At 35.5% G+C, this 21,324-nt stretch overlaps 1 protein-coding gene across 1 annotated transcript in view; it reads left to right on the top strand.

Moving 5' to 3' along the window:
- Positions 1-21,324, top strand: part of LOC139310101 (gamma-aminobutyric acid receptor subunit alpha-1) — a 45,371-nt gene that overhangs the window by 8,708 nt on the left and 15,339 nt on the right. The window contains exons 3-5 of the mRNA XM_070934259.1: positions 12,818-12,885; positions 19,476-19,696; positions 21,043-21,125. Coding sequence (XP_070790360.1) covers positions 12,818-12,885; positions 19,476-19,696; positions 21,043-21,125 — 372 coding nt within the window. The remainder of the gene's footprint in view (positions 1-12,817; positions 12,886-19,475; positions 19,697-21,042; positions 21,126-21,324) is intronic.

The following is a 21,324-nucleotide window of genomic DNA, read 5'->3' as shown; positions in this document are numbered from 1 at the left end:
TTGTCTACTTCTGTGTGTGCATATCAGGATAGATGATCAGAGCAGATTTGGCTGGCAGGTGTCTGTATATGAGAGAGATAGCCAGTGGAATTCTTTTGACCCTTAATCAAATTTAAATTCCTTTTTTTCATTTTCATCTTAAACTGCTTCAAAATTACATTGAAGATCAGTCTGGTAGTTAGAATCATGAATGAACAAATAGGTTGAAGGTTACTCTCTGGTACCTAGGAAACTGACGGTTTTGTAATGACTGTAGGGTTTTATTTTGGTTTTAGTTATACTAAAATATGCAGAATGCTGGAATAGATTAAAATGAAATCCTTTTATGTCTAATTTACATCTCATTAAACAAATATCCCAGATTAGAAAACTTAAATCAGTTTATAGACAATTGAAATAATATAAGTTGAATGATTGTATGGCTATTACTGAACAGAGTACAGTGACATTTACTGAAATTCAGTGTTACTGCTTATGATTAAAATGATTATTTCTCCTAAAATTCTATTCTTAAATTAAACACTTCAGTGCCATTCCTATTACTTGGTTTATATGTGACAAATGATTATTTCATCATTTACGCATAATTATTTTAAAAAAATCAAACTAGAATTAGGTAAAACACACAATAAAGAAAGAAACAAACAAAAAGATGGCTATTTAGACATCCAAAATTTGAAGTGCTACTTTGAGTGTTCTCAAATAAAATTATTAACTCAGATTAGTTAAAATCTTAACAAGTAGTTTTATTAGCAGGTTATCGGTATGTTAGGGCAATACCATTCTTCCCTTGATAAGGAAATTAATATTTTCCCAAATTCTAAACACAAAGTGGAAACAATTTCTGGTTCTTGATTCTTCCAGTGCCTCATTCCTCGCTCACCCAAAATGTAAACATGTGAATAAATATGATCAGATTAAGAACAGAGTAACAGGAATTGATAGAATAAGAGTCTTGATTATTGATATGAATTCTATGTCTTAATATATTTTTGTCAATCAATTTTATGAAAAAATACAATAAATTATTTTTAAAGGTAAGATTATTATTAAACTCACGATGCTCATATTATCAAAAGCATTAACAATATTTGAGAAAAATGTATACCACATTTATAATCCACCTTTTAAATATTCTACAGAAATTCGACAGAAATCCTCTTTCTGAAATTTTGAATAAAAGTATCAGCAGACTTGGGATTTCCATTTTAATCTGTTTTAACAAGCCATCTCTCATTAGAAATGTATCATACTGATTTATGTTTAACTGCATCCATTTATTTACACTTTTTGCTTAAAAAGTCAAGGAATTGGGAAAAATATATATTGGGCTTTGATAAATAATTCTGATGAAAACTTTCCTGAAAATTATAAAGTGGGGCAACATAAGAAATTAATTCAATGTATATTATAACCATTCAGATTTACTGTAGCAAAATATTAAAAAACTGAAAGGCATTTTGCTTAGACTGATGATATTTTGAAATGTCTGAAATAACATTGCCTATTTTTTAAAAAAAGAATTTTGAACAATACTTTAGGTAAGGAATCTATAAATGGTCTCCATTTTTTTAGTTAACAAAATACCTAAAAGATTATATCAATTTTATGAATGTTAATTTTTTATCCCTCTTTAGTAGTACAAATATGGTATATTTATTCTTAAATATTGTACTTAAAAACATGTAGTTTTCATTTTTTTATATAGCCCTATTGTCCATTTACCAACATACATTTTTTTAAAAAATGAATAAATTGGGTCAATAACTAATATTGAATCAAACATTATGTAACTTAAAATAATTGTTAAGATGATAAGGATATATTCTAAGGGATATATTTTATAAAGTGAAAGTCTATAATAGACAGAATGCAAAAGACTATTGGTTCAAGTAGTTTTGTCCCTGTTTACTATCAATATACGAACAAATTCAGATTCTTCAATTACCGCAGGAAGATTCATAGATATCACCAAAAGTTCCCCATATAATCAATTTGTAATATGAGTTCCTGATGTAGTATTTTGCAATATCTTAATTCAGGGACTGGTAATAAGGCACCTTCCAAGATAATGTTATTTTTACTATATTGTAGACAAATACGGAAGCCAAAGAACCTTCTTCTGCATTAGTCTAAAGAGTAAAATTCTATGTCTTATAATATGCTGTTTTAGTAATAGTCCAGTTACCCAAAAGATATGTCTGTATAATCCAATAAAAACATTAAGCATTCTAAAGTTCATTTATATGGCAGCTTTCCTATCTGGGTTGTATGCAACACTATGCTAATCAGCCCTCTGCTAATGAAATTCAATTTGTTCTTTCTTTTCCCTGTTCTATATTCCAACCCACTCTGGAGTGTCCCTCAAATTTCTGGAATATATTTGGGGTGTTTCTCAATTGGGAGATAAAAATGATGTAGATTGTTTCTATTTCTTCCATGGCAAGACATTTAGACTTAAATTCCGGGTGCGCTTCAAGGTGTTGGTGATCACCTTTAAAGCGCTCCATGGCTTAGGGCCAGGGTACTTACGGGACCGCCTTCTGCCACCAATAGCCTCCCACCGGCCGGTTCGCTCCCACAGAGAGGGCCTCCTCAGGGTGCCGTCGGCCAGACAATGCCGGCTGACGACCCCCAGGAGGAGAGCCTTCTCTGTGGTGGCACCTACCCTATGGAACAATCTATCCCCAGAGATACGAGTGATCTCCGACCTTCGGATTTTTCGTCGGGCCCTAAAAACTCATTTTTTCCAGTTAGCCGGTCTGTCTTGATTTTAGGGTTAGTTTTTAAAATTTTAATATTGATTTTAATTGACAAGTTTTAAATTATGGGCCAAATTATAAATTATTTTAACTTTATTTTTAAACTGTGATGTTTTGTATAGATGTTTTTATCTTGGCTGTTCACCGCCCTGAGTCCGAAAGGAGAAGGGCGGTATAGAAATTTGAATAAATAAATAAATAAATAAATAAATAAACTTTTCATGTGTAATATTCTATTCTATTGAAGGAGAGTAATATGTATTCAATCACAATAATGCGGGCAGACCTATTTCTACCTGAGCATTTTTTAAAATCATTTTTGCTTTTCAATTTATGCTTAGTGAAATGTTTTATGTAAACAACAACATTTTATAGATTGCTGATTCATGATGGGAACTTTGTTTGTGATATGGAAGAGGAGAGGAGTAGATGGCTGTGCAAAATAGATGAAAAGGAATTATTTAAAACAAACAAGCAGACATAGCAATACATGCCAATTGTTTTCTACAAGTTGTAAGGCTAACAGCTACATTGAAACATTGCAGCGATACAGATCGCTTGTGAGAAAAAAAACCCTTACATTTTTTGATTAAGCTGTGCTCCTATATACTTTTAATAAGAATTCTAGACTTTGATGCTCCCATCTTCGTTATCTCAGTCTTACACAAACTAGACATCATCCAAGCTTATAAATTTCAGTTCCTCAATTCTCAACTATGATTATGGTGGGTAGGGAATACTGGGAGCTATTGAGATCCATGTATTTGAAGAGAGCATAGCTTGGGCTAAATTGTGCTATCAATTAGACATGCTGCTTTAAATATTTTACATTTATTGATGACAGAAATCAATTTTTGTACCACATTTATTTAGCCAGCCCTGAAAGAAATTGTACATACTTATTTTATTCAAATGCAGGAGATCCACGATATATTAATACTTCATTTGGCTGCAACTCAAGGAGCTGCAGTCCCCCCCTGCCCTTCCCCCCCCACCCAGTTCTACTCCTGTCCTTTTTAAATCAGTGCCACTTTTTCAATTTTTATTACACTTATTATTACATTTTATGGTTATACCTGTGAAAACCTGGCTTTTTAAGAAAACCCTGGGAAAAGTTCTAGAAAACTGTGGCCTGAGTTTGAGGGTTGGATGTTTGGTCCTCGGTAGCCTTTTTTTCTTTTCTTCTTTCTCATTTTCTGTTGCTATCCTTTTGCATTCTTGTCTCATTTTATTATATTGCTGCAATTAACCTGTGTACTGTTTACAAAACATTGTAAATCCTGTTATGTTAAAACAGCATGTTAATATGATTACTGATGCCCAATCCAAGGGTCTTCTCAGCTCCTGCTTGAGGAACAACTGGCAGCTGTAGTCAAGAAAGCATTTGCACAACTTCAGCTATTGTGTGCTGGTTGTGACTGTTCTTGATCAGGAGGCTCTCCTTATGCCATTGCTGCTTTTGTCGCCTGATGGGTGGGTGATTGCAATGTGCTACCATTGGGCTACACTTGAAGATCATGTGGAAGCTATGGTTGATGCAGAATATGGCAAATAGATGTTTTTCAAGTTCAAGTTCTCAGTCTAAAGCTGGGCTAAAGTGATTGGCCTATTAAGGGAGAGCTAGAACCTGAGTCCCCAATTGCTAATCCAGCCTTAACCACTACTCCACATAAAAGCAGTCCAGATGTTCCAATGAATGGATCTTACAAATAGCTGTACAGTATGGCTGCTTATGTGCTTTGATGGTGATGTGTCCCCCATTACTAAGTTTTTCTCCTAAAGAATGTGTATGTACATGGCTAGGGGGAGTTCCATTTTTTTTAAAGACTTTCCCCCCTGAATTGAAATAATTGCAATTCAGAAGCAGCAGCTGTAGTTATTTAGGGTGAAATTAATTTTACCACAAGCTGTATTTAACCTTTAGATAGTTTTGTTTGGCAAAGCCAAAGATATATTCTACAGATGAAATGGAAGCTATATGAAGAAATTATCTGACATTTATGAGTGCTCTACATTACAAAGTTATATGTTTTAACATAAGTTATAATAGTTATGAAAATGAGCTACAATAGGCAGATAAACAGATTCATGTTGTCAACCTATTAAAAGCTGTTGCAAGTCCAAATTTCAAGTGGATGGTTCTATTGCATTGGCATTACTATAGAGAAAGATGCCCCAACATAATCTTTATTTAGTCAACTCTTGAGGTCGGATGTATTTCCTCCAAAAACTATAATATTTATAAAATTTGGAAACATTTATAAAATTTGGAACTGATTTTGCTATGGAGAGAGACTATTTTTGTTTACTTTAACTCCTAAGGTAACATCATAAATATATAATGATGGGAATCACAATACACTAGGCTATATTTTATGGACTTGAACTTACACATTAGGTTAAAGGTTTCTGGACCTCCCATATTTGTCCATCCCATTGCAATGTGAAGATGATGCAGAAGATGTACCATCAGAATATATGACCAAGCCAAGGAACAGATTTAGTTTGCTTAATCTATTTATGTGGGGAACCTTTGGAACTAAAGAAACTTATAGTAGAAAACTGATGTAGAAAAAAAAAAGTATTTCCAAAATGTCAAAGAGGAAAAGATCCAAGTGGCTTTCAGAACAACTTATCATGATAATCAGAGATACATGGAGAATGGAAGCCTTGGGCAAGAAGAAAGACATATAACAAATCAGTGCAGACTTTCCACATCAAGCAAGAAAAAACAAGAAAAGATAACACGATCAAGAATGTCACTAAACAGAGCACTCTAACAAGAAAGAAAGAAAAAACATGACTAATATTTTTAAGAAGTTCAGAAAAATCACCAAAAAAACTCTGCTAAGGTAGGAATGTTCAAGTGTAATTATAGAAGAAATGTAATAAAGGCAAGTTACATTAAAGGAAAATATAAAAAATAATGAGATGCTAGAATGACAGAAATGTTGGCACAGATAAGAATGTATACAGAGACCACATCCTATAGAACATTATTTATAACTATCAGTTGACAAGTTATAAAATAGGTAGCCACCAGATGCTGACAAAATATGGCCTTGTCACCTTCCAAATCGGCTACTGTAATTTACTGTATATGAACTGCCCCTGGAAATCACCCAGAAACTTCTGCTAGTGTAGAATGCAGATAATTCCTAATAGCCAATATTAGGGCAGCTGCATTCTACACTAGCAGAAGTTTCTGTGTGATTTCCAGGGGCAGTTCATATACAGTAAATTACAGTAGCTGATTTGGAAGGTGACGAGGCCATATTACAGCAGGAATACCCAATATTGTCATTTATTAGACATATTTTAGAAAACTGTATCAATAAATCATTTGTGCCCAGGAATAATTAAATGGCAAGTAATAGCTTATGAAGTCCTACAGAGTTTAGGACTGGATATCTGTGGGACTACTTACTGCAAGGAAAAAAAAAGTGATGTGTTGGCATAGAAATAATACTAAGAGTTTCCATGCCGCACAAGGTATTGCTGAGGGATCTTATAAGCATTCTCTGCCAGAGATTCTTGTAGAATCAGTTCCCTCCCCTCCAGAAATAACGAAATGAAATCACTGCAATGCAATCATGTACTCTGATCATTAATGTTTGAAAAAATAGTGAAAATGTGACTATTTAAGCAGTCACAGAGGGATTGAGATGGAACGAATATATGTGTTTAGGATATATGTGGCTGTTTCTGTTGTGGTGGTGCTCTTTAAATTATGATACTGATATATTAATACTAAATTTATTGAATACTGCTTTTCGCAGGTTAATGTGTTAGATTCATGTTTTGATTGAAATGATATAAAGGCATGTATTAAATAAACTGCCCACTGAAGTGTATAAAGTTGCTGGAGGAAAATCAATTAAAGTGGTTACAGCTTCATGTCAGCAAATATGGAACAAGACTGTGTTGAAAAGATCAGCATATACATTTATCTATATTAAAGAAGGTTGAAGGTTGATTAAAGAAAGGGCATATTCTTGAACCATTGCTTACAATCTCACAAAGAAGGTCAGTGCCATACCAGTTAAAAAGGTAGATGGACATACTAAAATAAAATGGGTAAGAAAGAGAATGATATACAGTATAATATAATATACTGAGTATAATATAAAGAGCTGAGGTGGCGCAATGGTTAGAGTGCAGTATTGCAGCTACTAGTTGCTAATAGTTAGTTCAGCAGATCAGCAGATCAAATCTCACCGGCTCAAGGTTGATTCAGCCTTCCATCCTTCCGAGGTGGGTAAAATGAGGACCCAAATTGTTGGGGGCAATATGCTATTTAATATACTGTCTTTGGTGTAAGCCGCCCAGAGTCCTCGGAGAGTGGGCGGCATAGAAATACGAATAATAAACAAATAATAAATAAATAAATAAATAAATAAATAAATAAATAAATAAATCAAGCAAAAGTATACATTTATCTGAAAATACCTTAAATTTAAATTAATACATCTACAGTAATACAATTCAAATGTGTTTGAAAGAATTGATCTTGTTGCTTCCCTAACAACATGATCTTTTACTCAAACTGATACTTAACGCAAGGGAAGCTAATAATTTTGAAATATTATTTTTTGTTGAGTAGGACATATTAAAATGTGTTGAAGGTTTTGAGATTGATGTTAAAGCTCATCCCAATATAGAAATCCTTAATTCTTCATTCTACTGTGTTCAGTTCCTGACTTAAACCTACATTTCCCATAGGTTTTTTTAAAATTAAATCTGAGATTTTGGTAATCATATAGCATCAGTTTACCATGAAAAAAAGGAATCAAAATGCCATTGCTTATAAATAATCTATGCTAGTGAAAGGAACCATTTGAAGTCCATTATATTTTGATTCTAATGCAATCCATCTGACTAAAAGTATTATAGACAAGATCCCAGGACATAAAATCTCCAGTAAGTGAAGTTGTTCATAATTTGGAGTTAATCAATAAATATGCAAAATGATGTAATTCAAGATCTGGAAAACAAAATCTTACCCATCCTCTTTAATAGAGTGTTGAAACAATGGATGGAAACTAATTAAGGAGACAAGCAACCTAGAACTAAGGAGAAATTTCTTATCAGTGAGAAGAATTAATCAGTGGAACAGTTGTCTTCAGAAGTTGCGGGTGCTTCATCACTGGAGGTTTTTAAGAAGAGACTGGATAGCCACTTGTGTGAAATGGTGTAGGTTCTCCTGCTTCAGTAGGTTGTTGGACTAGAAGACCTCCAAAGTCCCTTTCAACTTTGTTATTCTGCTATATCTGCATTTTTTCCAAAAGTATCTTTAAAATCTCCACAAAATATCACACATTGTATTAAAATTTTGAAAATAGTCTGCAGTTGTGGGTATAGGAATTCCATTGCAAATGTATAACATTCTAGGAAACACATTCATTTTAAGAGGGTTAACCTTGCCTAAAGGGTAAAATTTAAAGACTACTATCTATCAAGATGCAAAGAGGTTTCCTAATATATTTTGTTCACATTTAAATTAATTATCTGTGAAATAAAAACCCCAAGATAGTTAATATATTCATTGCAGATAAGGAACTTATAATTGCTTTATGAATTAACGAAGGGATTTTTACCTATTGGCAACAGTTCCAACTTTGACCAATTACAGAAAATTAATATCCTTTTTTACACATTTGAATGAGTTTAGGCTGAAAGAAATAACCTCAAATTTGGCCCAAGGTGACCCAAGTATTCTCTGGGGTCGAGTAGGGGCTTGAACCTGAATCTTACCAATATGTTATAATAACTTTTTAAACTTCTCTTTCAAAAAGTTGTTTGTTGATTTTTCAAAATGGCCAATTTTTCAAAATTGACAGGCAGCTGTCAATGGGTTGTTCTATGTATACTCTTCCTCTTTGAGCTGCCTTGGGTATGTGAAGCAGTATAGCAAAATATTATTGTCTTGTGCAGGCTGGTCTAGAAGATCTCAGAATCGCGAGGTAGCAAGCAGTACTACTGAAGTGGGGAAAGCATTTGTTTTTTGGAAACAAATGGAAACCCCACCCATTCTTCAATCATCTAAGTGCAGTTAACCTGCATGTGTTGGGGTTCATGTACACCTAAGCAAGAAATTCTGCTTTTCCAAAAATAATTTGTTGCACTGTTAAACATATTAAGAACAAAGTGTGTTGTACATTGTGGCTGAAATCAATGGAGCTACAATTAGGAGTTAAATTGAAGTATGACAAATATCTTTTCCACCAGAAGTTAAAAGCTATCCCAGTTGATTTATCCCAGGGAATATAAAATCTGCATTCAGAAAGGAAAGGAAGTGGGAACAAAGAAGAACAAGAGGAAAAGAGTTGGTTTCACTCATCTTGGATGTGCAAGAGAAGACAGAGAAGGAACCAATGCAGATAAAACCAGTGGGCAATGTGTGCCTTAACAAACAAACCATAAACAAAACCTCCCTGCCCTTAACCTCACTGTTATGACATTTTAGTCCAAGATTATAAATCAGAAATTAGAAAGTTCTAATGTTCTTCTACATATCCCTTTTGCATAATGTTATATAATAGGTAAAGAAAACTATTGGGAAAGCTTTGATTTTATTGCATTAAATTATATACCTTCTTCATGGAAGTTAACATATTCTGAACAAAGGTTATTCATGCTTTAGGAATAGCAAAAAGAATAATTGTTAGGAGATGGAAAAATAGTATAACTCCAGATGTAATGGATTTGATTTTCGAGATGTGTGACCTAGCAATTTTTGAGAAAAAATATATTTTCTGTCAATCAGAAAATGTCACATTATCTTTCCCTTTGGAAAAAAAATTATTGGACAGGCTGGGTGAAATCTTGAAATGTGTTTCATCTTTTGAAGATTTATAAATCAAGTGCACTTGGAATATATTTTAATTACAGGATTTTTTTGTCTTTGGGAATGTTTTATTAGTATTGGTTCCCCCCCCCTTTTTTTTTGAGTAGTGTGTTGTTAATTTTTATTTTTTTTAAATATTTGTTTGAAAATGAACTGCCTTATATAACTAATGAAATATATTTTTAAAAAAGAATAAAAAAGAAATCAGAAACTGAAAAAGAAGAACAGTTGGATTAAGAAAAAAGGTTTTTAAGGAAAGTGATAGATTTGGAGTTTGTTAAAAGAAGGAAATCCTTTTAGAAAATGAGGTTTTCTGAAATTGCAGAAAACCATTTCACCCTCATCACCAAAGAGAAGCTTAAGTTGATGATACATACTGGTATGTAGTTTCCAGGAAGCGAGTATTGTTGTAGCCAATGGAACTTCTATCTGAAGAAATTTATGGATGATCTGGCTATGAGATGGCCAGTTCCAACTCTATAATACCCATTTCATTTTAATCTACATTATTGGAAGGTTACAAAAAATAATAATATTTGAAATATGGCATGAAACCACTGGCTGCTGCTTCCATTTCTCCATGCCAGAGCACTTCTGGAGCTGCAGAAAGGTTGTAGTATTGAATCCAGCACAATAGCGAAATAACAAAAACATTAAACAATTTATTTTCAGCATCATGGTAGGATGGGATGGTTAGATAGGGATTCCAAATGCAAATACATAACTAGTCGGTATAGTCAGATTTCAGCTTCATTAAGAATGGGAAAAGACTGCAAGATTCAATCAGTAGCATTAGTTAATTTTTTATAACACCCTTTTCAACCATTACAGTTAGCTTACAGCAATTTTCATTCAAAGATCCTAGCAGATTGATTCCCTGTTACATTCCCATCTCCCCTTGACATGGGATAAGATCCAGCTCTATTTTGAAATAATTGGAAACTTTCCAACACCTTCAAAATGGTAAAATAATAATAATAATAATAATAATAATAATAATAATAATAATAATAATAATAATAATAATAGTAATAATAGCAAATTATCTGTCACTTTTCTTTTCCTAGGCTTTCATTATTTTCAGAATAGACCATAGTCATAGTGTTTTTCACTGGACCTAAGAAATTTTCTTTTATAACTTGAATAACAACACACTAGAAATAATGAGAACCTGTTTCATGTTTCATTTGAAGACTATGGTTATCCCTGTATCTTTTTAGCTAAATTCAGAAATCCCAGAGGTTTTTTTTCTTTAGTTAGGATTTTTTAAAATTATTATTTCAGTAAAAAGCATTGTAAATGGAGAATAATTTGAGACAGACAGTTGGAATCAAATGAAGCATTAGAAACTGTCTCCCTTCTGGTTCTCTGCTTCAATTCACCCTATCTGAAACATTTCCCCCTGAAAAGGAAAGTACCTATTGCTGGCTCAGTTTGTAGTCTAACCCAGCTTGCATTGAAATCATGCAGACTCTAAGTTCTGGTATTGATTGCCAGGTTAAGAAAAAATTCATTTTTTCCCAGGATGAATATATTTCTTGGTGGAAATCACCTTAGACTTGCAATAACAGGTTAGTTCTCATTGTGTCAGTCTTTAGAATTATATCACAACCTAATTAAGTTTTAAGAAACCCCTTCCTTCTTCTAATATCCTCATAGGGAGATTTGATTAGACCATACCAATTTTATTGGATGCTAATTAAGTGATTCTACCATCACAGTGCCTTTACAGCCATCATTCTTATGGCTGTTGGTCCTGGGAGCAATAAAGCAAAACAGAAACAGTATATTACAGTCACGGTTGGCAATGGTATATTGGCATTTTTCTTTAACGTTTAGACAGATGGATAAAATGGATATTGAAGCCTTTTACTATCTCAAGTTTTCCATTTATATAATAGCATACTGAATTATTGGTCCATTATTACGGCCTTCCTAACTAGATTGTAACTATGATATGTCTGCTTATTTTTTCTTTTCCAAGAGGGTTATGGGGAAAGGATTGTATGTTGTACCACTGACCTTTATTTTATAGGATATTCCTCTGAATCACTAAGTTGAGTTGTAAATTTGGAAGACTATACATGTAGCCCTTGCCTTACAACTATTCATCTAAGGACCATTTGAAGTTACAAGAGCAGTGAAAAAAGTGATTTATGATAGTTTTTCACACTTATGACTGTTGTAGCATCCCCATGGTTACTTGATCAAAATTCGGGGTGCTTGGCAACTGGCATACATTTATGACAGTAGTGCTATTCCGGGATCACATGATCACCATTTGTAACCTTTCCATCCCGTTTCTGAAAAATCAAAACCAACGGGGGAAAGCCAGATTCATTTAATGACCATGTGATTCACTCAACAACCGCAGTGTTTAACAACTGTGGTAAAATAAGGTCATCAAATGAAGTGCAACTCACTTAACAACTGCCTCACTTAGCAATGGAAATGTTGGGCTTAATTGTGATCATAGGACTATCTGTACAAAGCTTTGAGGGTTCCTTCTGAGAAGTTCTTTTGAAATAGAATTCCTTCTGAGAAGAAATGTATATAGTATGCAAAAGATCACATATAGTTTGCAGATGATTTTATGGATTTAAGCTTAACCGATTAAATATTGATGTGGATCGGGGTGAAATCCAGCAGGTTCTGACAGGTTCTGGAGAACCGGTAGTGGAAATTTTGAGCAGTTCGGAGAACCGGTAGCAGAAATTTTGAGTAGTTCAGAGAACTGGCAAGTACCATCTCTGGCCAGTCCCAGAGTGGGGTGGGAATGGAGATTTTGCAATATCCTTCCCTCAGGGGTGGGGAGGGAATGGAAATTTTGCAGTATCCTTCCCCTGCCACACCCACCAAGCCTTGCCAACAGAACCAGTAGTAAAAAAAATTGAATTTCACCACTGATGTGGATGAACTATGGACATCTAAAGCTGCATCAGATTCTTGGTCTCTCTAGTTCTGTGTGATGTACACATGCAGTTGCATAGTAACAGCTCTCCAGAGGCAGGGTTTTACAAGTCTTTCATAAGTCTAGATGGACAGCCCAGAGATTGCACATGTAAAGCATCTAATACAGAGTTATCACCTCCTTTTAGTATCTTTAATAAAAATAGATGTGTTTTCTGTGGGAACAAGAGAATATGTTGCTTGAATTTAAAGAAAGTTAATGATAGGCATTCACTGTCCCAATTTCCTGCTTCATCAGAGCGTGTAACTGCAGTGAAGACTGACATCTTTGTTACCAGCTTTGGTCCTGTTTCAGATCATGATATGGTAAGTAATGCTCTACTGCCTTCCGGTATGTTAAGAATTGTTTAGCCTTCAGGAACAGTGTGGAATTCTGAATGTAGCTATCACTGCTCGTGTCCAAAAACCTTTCTACATCTCCAGCAGTTTTACAGCCTTGCAACTGACAGTTTCGGAGTGCACTGAGGCATTCATCTTGAAGGCAATCCACAGTTTAATGATTCAATTCATTTGAAACATTTATAATATTTGGCTCATTCCATGGCCTAGGAGCAGCAAATGGAAGGGAAGGGATGGGCTGTTTGAAGCCTAAACCATCTTAGGAAAATAAAGATTGGGATAAATACTGTTTTCTTATGATTGTTCAGGCCAGTGATCAAAATAGCAATAAAATAATTTGGCATCGCTTCATCTCTCATTTGTTATATTTAAAAGATTGGTCTTCCACTTCTATCTTTTGATTCTAAAGAATTCTCTCCCCCCCTCCCCCCTGTAAACGTTTTGTAATTCTGAGGTCAGGCTTGACTACTCAGGTCTTTAAAAGCTTGGCAATAAATTGTGATGCATTAAAGCTCCAGCTTAGGACTGATTCTGAGGAATTTCATTATATATTATCTGCTGGAACAAAGCCACAAGGAAGGACATTGGAGCGCAAAGGAATTCTCCTACATTCTGGCTGCTGATGAACAAACATTATTATATAAGATTTGTTAGTAATAAAATAAATGAAAGGTTTAAGAAGCAATGTACTCAAACAATTAATAGAAAAAAATAACACCATTTGCCTACCAAAACTGATAGGGCAAGCTATTGGATATAAATGGAGCAAACCCCACACTCACTAGCACTGAGGATGTTACCTGGTCAGGTAATGAAACATCTGCAAACAATCAAGCTCAGAGGGCACCAAGGACTCCATAGTTCAATCCTAAACTATATATAATATATTCTCTTCTATGGCCCTATTTCGCAAAACTATAGCAGCTCTCCAATTTAAACTGGCATGTCTGTTGTAAATGTGCATTTCCTCAGTAATAAAATGCCTTATTTTTCATTGATGAAATTTTCTGTCCACTGTGACATTACCTTATGTACATCTTTCTGGGAATTTATTATGTTCCTTTAATTGCTGACAATCTTCTTGATTTAACTCCCTAGCTAAAGGATGATTTCAGGCAGATAGAGCATCCAGATCCTTTAGATCAGGGCTGTCAAACTCAAGGCCTGGGGGCCAGATCCAGCCCACAGGGTACTTAGATCTGGCCTGCAGGGCCGCCTTGGAAACAGAGGACTGGTCTGCAGTGCTTCTGCCAGCAAAAACGGAATTCAGAAGGGTCGCATGTGGGCCTCCCGAGCTCCATTTTCACTGCCAGAGGGTTGCTGGAGGCTATGGCAGCTGAAAACAGAGCTCAGGAACCCATTTTCACTGGCAGAGCACTCAGGCCACCACAGGTGCCTCCGATATGAGTGACATTGAGGTGGCCATGCCCACTCTGGCCACACCCACTCTAGCCATGCCCACCCTGGCCCCCAAGGTCAAACACAACCCTGCAGTGGATAGACAATGGCAAAAACTTTTGAAACGACTTGGGCCGAAACTATGCTTACTTTCGATATGTTTCTCAGCTGCCACTCTTGGGGAAAGAGGGGAGTCAGAAAGTATTGGAATGTGGTGCCTTAACCCCGCTAGAAAAAACATCGACTAGCATGAGAACCAAGGTCATGGCAAAGAACATCTGCTGAGATTGAGGGGAAAGCGGATACTGGGCTGATTGATTAATGTGACCTGGGACACTTGAAGGGGGTGGGAAGTTTTTCTTCTTTTAATTTCCCTAAAGCCTGAGAATTACTTAGAGCTAGCTTCACCTTTCTACGTGCCAATATAATGTAATCAATAAAAGGTCTTTTGAGCCTGCCTGAAGCCTCAGAGTCCTGATTTCATTGGGTTCATTACTTGGAACCATGACATATATATCTTTATTAATCTAAAGGATCTAAAGCAAGGGTGAAATGCTCCCGGTTCGGACTGGATCGCCCGAGCCGGTAGCAATGGCGGCAGGTGGTTCGGAGAACCGGTAGCAAAAATCCCTGTCCCCCCAGCTGAGCCGCACAATCATCAGAGGCTTTTTTTTTTTAATTTTTAAAAGCATTTTTTCTACAACCTCTTTGGCCGAAAAAATGCTTTTAAAAATAATTTTTAAAAAAGCCTCTGATGATTGCACGGCTCAGCTGGGATCGTCAGAGCCTTTTAAAAGCATTTTTCTACAACCTCTTCGGCATATTATTTTACTTTTACTTTTAAAAGTAAAAAAAAAAAAGTTGGCCACACCCACCCAGTCACATTACCCCCCCACCAAGCCACGCCTACAGAACCGGTAGTAACAAATTTTATATTTCACCACTGATCTAAAGGATCTGGATGTTCTATCTGCCTGTAATATTCCTTTAGCAATTTAGCAATTTGGGAATTAAACCCAAGACGTTTCTCAGCATATAAAGGAACATAACACACACACACACACACACACACACATTTCATGAAGAGTATTACATAATATATAATGTAAAGAAGACCCCAACTTTCTTACACAGCCTGATTTCAGGATGGACTCAAAGGAACAAGAAAAAGATAAGCTTTCTCAATAACAATATTGTTTTTTTCCCCCTACTTTGTAGTTATGCCATAAAATTTAATGCATTCTGCAATAACAATAAGCTGGGATTTAGGGTGTAATGACAGGATTTTACAGGAGAAATTGGAATTTTCAAGAGAATGTTTGTTTTCACAGATATGTAGCTAGAAATATGTTTGTTCCTTCTTTCTCAAGAGATGTCATTTGCAGAAAACTAGTTCTCAAATATTTTGAACTAAGAGCCAAACAACTCAGCTGTAGCAGAACTTTCTGGAAGTCATTAATAATCATTGTAAAATTATTCACTGTTGCACAGCAAACATTCTTCAGAAAAAGGACCTGGGAACTTTCAGGTGAATATATAATGTGAATTTCAGTAAGCAGATGCCCAGAAATCCTTCCTTGGTTGCCCATCTAATACCTCATTTGTAGTCCTGGTTTTAAGACCCTATTATAATGTTGCTATAAGGTTAGTCTATGCATAGTGCTCCCAATCAGCAGCAAGGTACTTCGATGGAGATGCTTTTAGTCTAAACTGCAGTACAGTCAGTGAACTCTGCTGACAGATATGTGATTAAATTACTTTCTGAATCTAAAATGGCTTGAGGAGAAAAGTGGGTATCACCCAAGCCTTAGCAGCAAATGGAGTGCTGCCATTTACATAAATGGCTGCACAAGCCACATTTTACAGTTCACATGACATAAGCAGCCCAGCCATCCTCTTCTCAAGTCAATTTGCATAGATATATGCTCTCAGAGAGAGACAGAGAGACGGGAAGAATTAGCTACTTGTCATACAGTAGGCAAGACCAAGGCTTTCAGTACGGTATTTTCACAGCTTGATGGGGAAACTTGGAAACTTGGATTTTTCCATCTTCATATACTGTATGGTGAGTTAATTAATGGGAAGTCCCTCTGAATTATTTGAAATGCTTCTACCCATTTTTCCCCCCACCTGAGCTAAGTTGTGTTTATACAAAACCTATCAACCAATTTGCATGCTATTTTATGATAATCTATGTCTGCATTTTTCTCTTCCATTTTTTTTCTCCCTAACAGAAGCAAGAAATAGCCAGAGAAACCATGCTATTTATTTATAATAATTAAATTTTAATCTATATATCAAATAAACAATTGAACTCTAAAAATTTACAAAATCAAGCCTTTTAACTGGAAATGAAAAATAAACTTCATGTTTAAAATTATATTTAATAGGATGAGCTTGCTTAGTTTTGCATTAGTTCTGAAATGTGAGTTTTAGTTTGGAGATGGTGTTTCTTGGTCATTTAGAATTTCTGCTGGTTCTTTATAGTGGCAATTTCAGAAAATCCTGAATTTGCTGCCAGCTGTCTGAGCACCACAGGGACATGTGCAGCCAGTGATCCAGCTTTGCATATGTAAGCCATCAGGCTGTGCTTCAACCCTTACCTTTATTTGTCCTGGACAAGCTGGCTGCTAAGGCTTGTGATGAAAGTCAAAAAATAAGAAAAAAAAAAAAGCTTCTTTCAACATGTAAAAAGAAAAAAAAAACAAGAAAATGTTTGTTCATTAATGGGTGAAAGTGGCAAGAAGGTAACAAGCAATAGGGAGAAAGTAGAACTGCTTAACTCGTTTTTTTCATCCGTCTCTACACAAAAGGAAAAAACAGTCCAACTTATCAAAAACAGTACTGTAAAAAACAGATTAGGAATACAAGTTAAAATACACAAGAAAATGGTAAGTGACCATCTGTCTACCTTAGATGAGTTCAAATAACCAGGACCAGATGGATTATACCCCAAGGTACTGAATAAACTGGCAGAGATGATCTCAGAACCACTGAACTATATCTTTCAAAGATCCTGGAGCACTGGGGAACTACCAAAAGACTGGAAAAGAGCTGATGTAGTTCTCATCTTCAAAAAAGGAAAAAGAAATAGATCCAGGAAACTAGAGCCCTATCAGCCTCACCTCAATACCTGGGAAGATTCTGGAAAAGATAATCAAGCAACAAATCAGTGAACACCTAGAGGAAACAAAGTCATAACCAAAAGCAAACATGGATTTGTCAAAAACAGATCATGCCAGACAAAATGTATTGCATTGTTTGACAAAGTGACAAAATTAATTGACCAGAGGAATGCTGTTGATATACTTTACTTGGACTGCAGTAAAGCATTTGATAAAGAAGACCACAACCTACTATTTGATAAGATAGAAAAATGTGGGTTACACAGCATCACCACCAGATGGTTTGGTAACTGGCTGACCAACCACACTCAACATGTAGTCCTCAATGGAACTTCATCTACATGAAGGGAAGTATACAGTGGGGTATCCCAAGGCTCTGTTTTAGGCCCAGTACTCTTCAACATCTTCATCAGTGTTTTGGATGAGGTGATAGATGGGGAGCTCAACAAATTTGATGGGGAGCTGGCAGGAATAGCCAACACTCCAGAAGATGGGCTTAAGATACAGAAGGATCTTGACAGACTTGAACATTAGGCTCTATCTATAAAATGAAATTCAATGGTAAAAAAAAGTAAGGTTCTATATCTAGCCAAGAAAAACCAAATGCACAGGTACAGTATAGATGGTACCTGGATCAAGACTAGTAACTGTGAGAGGGATCTTAGAGGTATAGTGGACAATAGTGTGCTGCAGCTCCCCAAAAAAGCCAATACAGTTCTAGGCCACAGTAACAGAGAGATAGAATCAAGATCACATGAAGTGTTAATACCATTTTATAATCTTGGAAAGACCACACTTGGAATACTGCATGCAGTTTTGGTTGCCACGATGGAAAAAAGATGTTGAGACTCTAGAAAGAGTACAGAGAAGAGCAACAAAGATGATTAGGGGACTGGAGGCTAAAACATATAAAGAATGGTTGGGTAAGTCTAGTTTAATGAAAAGGACTAGGGGAGACATAATAGCAATGTTCCAACATTTCAGGGGTTGCCACAAAGAAGAGAGAGTCAAGCTATTTTCCAAAGCACCTGAAGGCAGGACAAGAAGCAATGGATGGAAACTAATCAAGGAGAAAAGCAACCTAGAACCTAGAAATTTCCTGACAGTTAGAACAATTAATCAGTGGAACAACTTGCCTCCAGAAGTTGTGAATGCTCCAAAAAAGTTTTAAAGAAGAGATTGGATAACCATTTGTATGAAAGGTAGACTGGGAACATGTTTTGATCTTGCTTTAAGTGTGGAAGCCCTACCAGAATTTGTCCCAGACTATGCTCTCTGTGCAAAGGTGGAGACTATAAAATTCTGCTTTTTTGGGTGTCTTTTCTATTTCTTCTAACCGAATAACTCTTTCAAATAGAGCCAAGGTGGCACAGTGGTTAGAGTGCAGTTCTGCAGCTACTTCAGCTGACTGCTAGTTCAGCAGATCAGCGGATCAAATCTCACCGGCTCAAGGTTGACTCAGCCTTCCATCCTTCCGAGGTGGGTAAAATGAGGACCCAGATTGTTGGGGGCAATATGCTATTTAGTATACTGTCTTTGGTGTAAGCCGCCCAGAGTCCTTGGAGAGTGGGCGGCATAGAAATATGACTAATAATAATAATAATAATAATAAAAATAAAAATAAAAATAAAAATTTCTTCTTTCTTCTAAATGAAGAAGCCTCGTTCAAATGTGAATCTCCCCCATATTTGCTTATGATTCCCTGGAGTTGTGACCCAGAGCTTGAAAATTCTTAAAATAGGGTTGGCTTTGCAAGCTGTTGAAATAAAAAAAAAATATTTTATTGCAAAGTATAAGACATAATTGTGCTAACAAAAATTTGTTGGAGGTTTTAGGAATCCATTTTCTCCCCAGAAGAAAGGGCTAGCCTTATTCATACTTCTGTTCATCTGTTTTATGACTTTGACAAATGACAAAACACAGGTGTACAGTATGAACCTGTTAAAACTCAGTATTGTTCAGAAAGCCTTGTGCTCTTCAATGGGGCTATTCATAAATGAAGTATGTTCAAAGCTCACGATTCTCTAATTTTAGGAGTATACAATAGATGTATTTTTCCGACAAAGCTGGAAAGATGAAAGGCTGAAGTTCAAAGGACCAATGCAAGTACTCCGACTGAATAATTTAATGGCTAGCAAAATATGGACACCAGATACATTTTTCCACAATGGAAAGAAATCAGTCGCTCACAACATGACTATGCCTAACAAACTTTTGCGGATTACAGAAGATGGGACACTGCTTTACACAATGAGGTAAGAGACAGGGATGTGGTATTTTATTTATGAAAAAAAATATCCTACATATTTTTCAAGAAAAGTTTTTTATTTTTGTTTATAAATGTTCTTTTGCTTTAATGATTTATACATTTTCCCAAGATTTGCATTAGATAGTAAAATATGTACATCTTTAAAGGAATCAATAGAATGTAACTGTTTTAAGCAATTTTTCTTCTAATTTGTACTCATCTTTTCATTTTCTCTCTGAGCTTACTACATTTTTTGGGATAGAAGCCGCAACACCATATTTTATTTTAACAAATTTGGAGATCAGACTCCTATTACAATCCAATCTTATGGAGTGGTAGTTTGTGTAATGTAAACAATTATATATTATCAACCTATTATTTGCAAATGGAAAGTAGGGCTTTGTTTCACCATATTGTTTTCAAGGGGGAAAATGATATATTTTGTGCTCCTTTTATAATCAAGTAAAATACACATTGGATGGAACAAGGATAGGGGACATTTCCAGTTTTCTTGGCCAATAGTAATCCCTACTGTGGAATAGAATAAAGGAATATCTTGTGTAACTGTAAGACTCAGAAGTTAGATGAAGTTTGGTTTAAGAAGGTTAATATAATCGCTCTATAAAAATGGTGAAAAAAGTGGGACAATTGGAGACGCATAAAACAACCCTGGCATAAATCTATTTTAGCATATTATGCATCACAGAGAAACACTTTTGAATTACACATTGCAATTACCAGTTTTCATAAATGAGAGTTGATGTGGATATTGGAATAAGTGTTTGCTATTTAGGGCAAAAAGTAGCATAAACTTTGAGGTTTCTTTCAGTGAATTCTTGTATAGAACAAACAAATGGGCTTTTATACCAAGTGAACCAAATTTTCTGGTTAACCTTGCTGCACACAACCATTTGACACAGTTTGTTAACCAAATGCAGTAAAATAGATACCTTCTATTACCTGTCAGCATTCTGATGCTGTCATAAAAAGACGAGGCTTGACTTTTCACCTACTTATTTTCTCTGTAGATAATATCCCCTAGGAGATGGGATGGGAGGGGTGAACATTCCTGTGGGGTGAGGTCAGAAGCTGGGGAGACTGACTTGGAAGATGGCCAATGAGAAGATGAGAATTGAGGAACAGAAAGGGAAGGTTTTGGGGGTCAGAGGGTTAGTATCGGCTATGACGAAGTCGGGGCCAGATCTGTCATACTCAATAAATGGAATATTTCAGCAAAGATAAATTGTTTGGAAGTGCAATTTATTTGAGATGACATCAAAACCTGACATTACCATTTTCATCAAAGCCACATTATATTCTAAATCTGTTCTAATGCTTTTGGCCTGATTGCAGACTTACAGTGAGAGCAGAATGCCCAATGCATTTAGAAGACTTTCCCATGGATGCACACGCTTGTCCATTGAAATTTGGAAGCTGTAAGTTGACTTTGATGATTATTTTCCAGATTTTCTCTTTCTGTAGGCCATTGACCAGTTAGAACAGGGCCTTGGCTTACAGCTATGATACTTTCCAGTTATTGCAGCTTTTTGTAGATGTTTACATGGATAAACATAATACAATATTTAACGTGGACATGAAGAAATTTGAGGAGGACACTGTGATCCCTCAATTCTG

This window comes from Pituophis catenifer, unplaced genomic scaffold (genome assembly GCF_029215685.1).
Source record: "Pituophis catenifer annectens isolate HBS135680 unplaced genomic scaffold, rPitCat1.0.hap2 SCAF_2, whole genome shotgun sequence".
NCBI lineage: Eukaryota > Metazoa > Chordata > Lepidosauria > Squamata > Colubridae > Pituophis > Pituophis catenifer.
The sequence above is the reverse complement of the archived record's forward strand: the minus strand, read 5'-3'. Positions and strand labels throughout refer to the sequence as shown.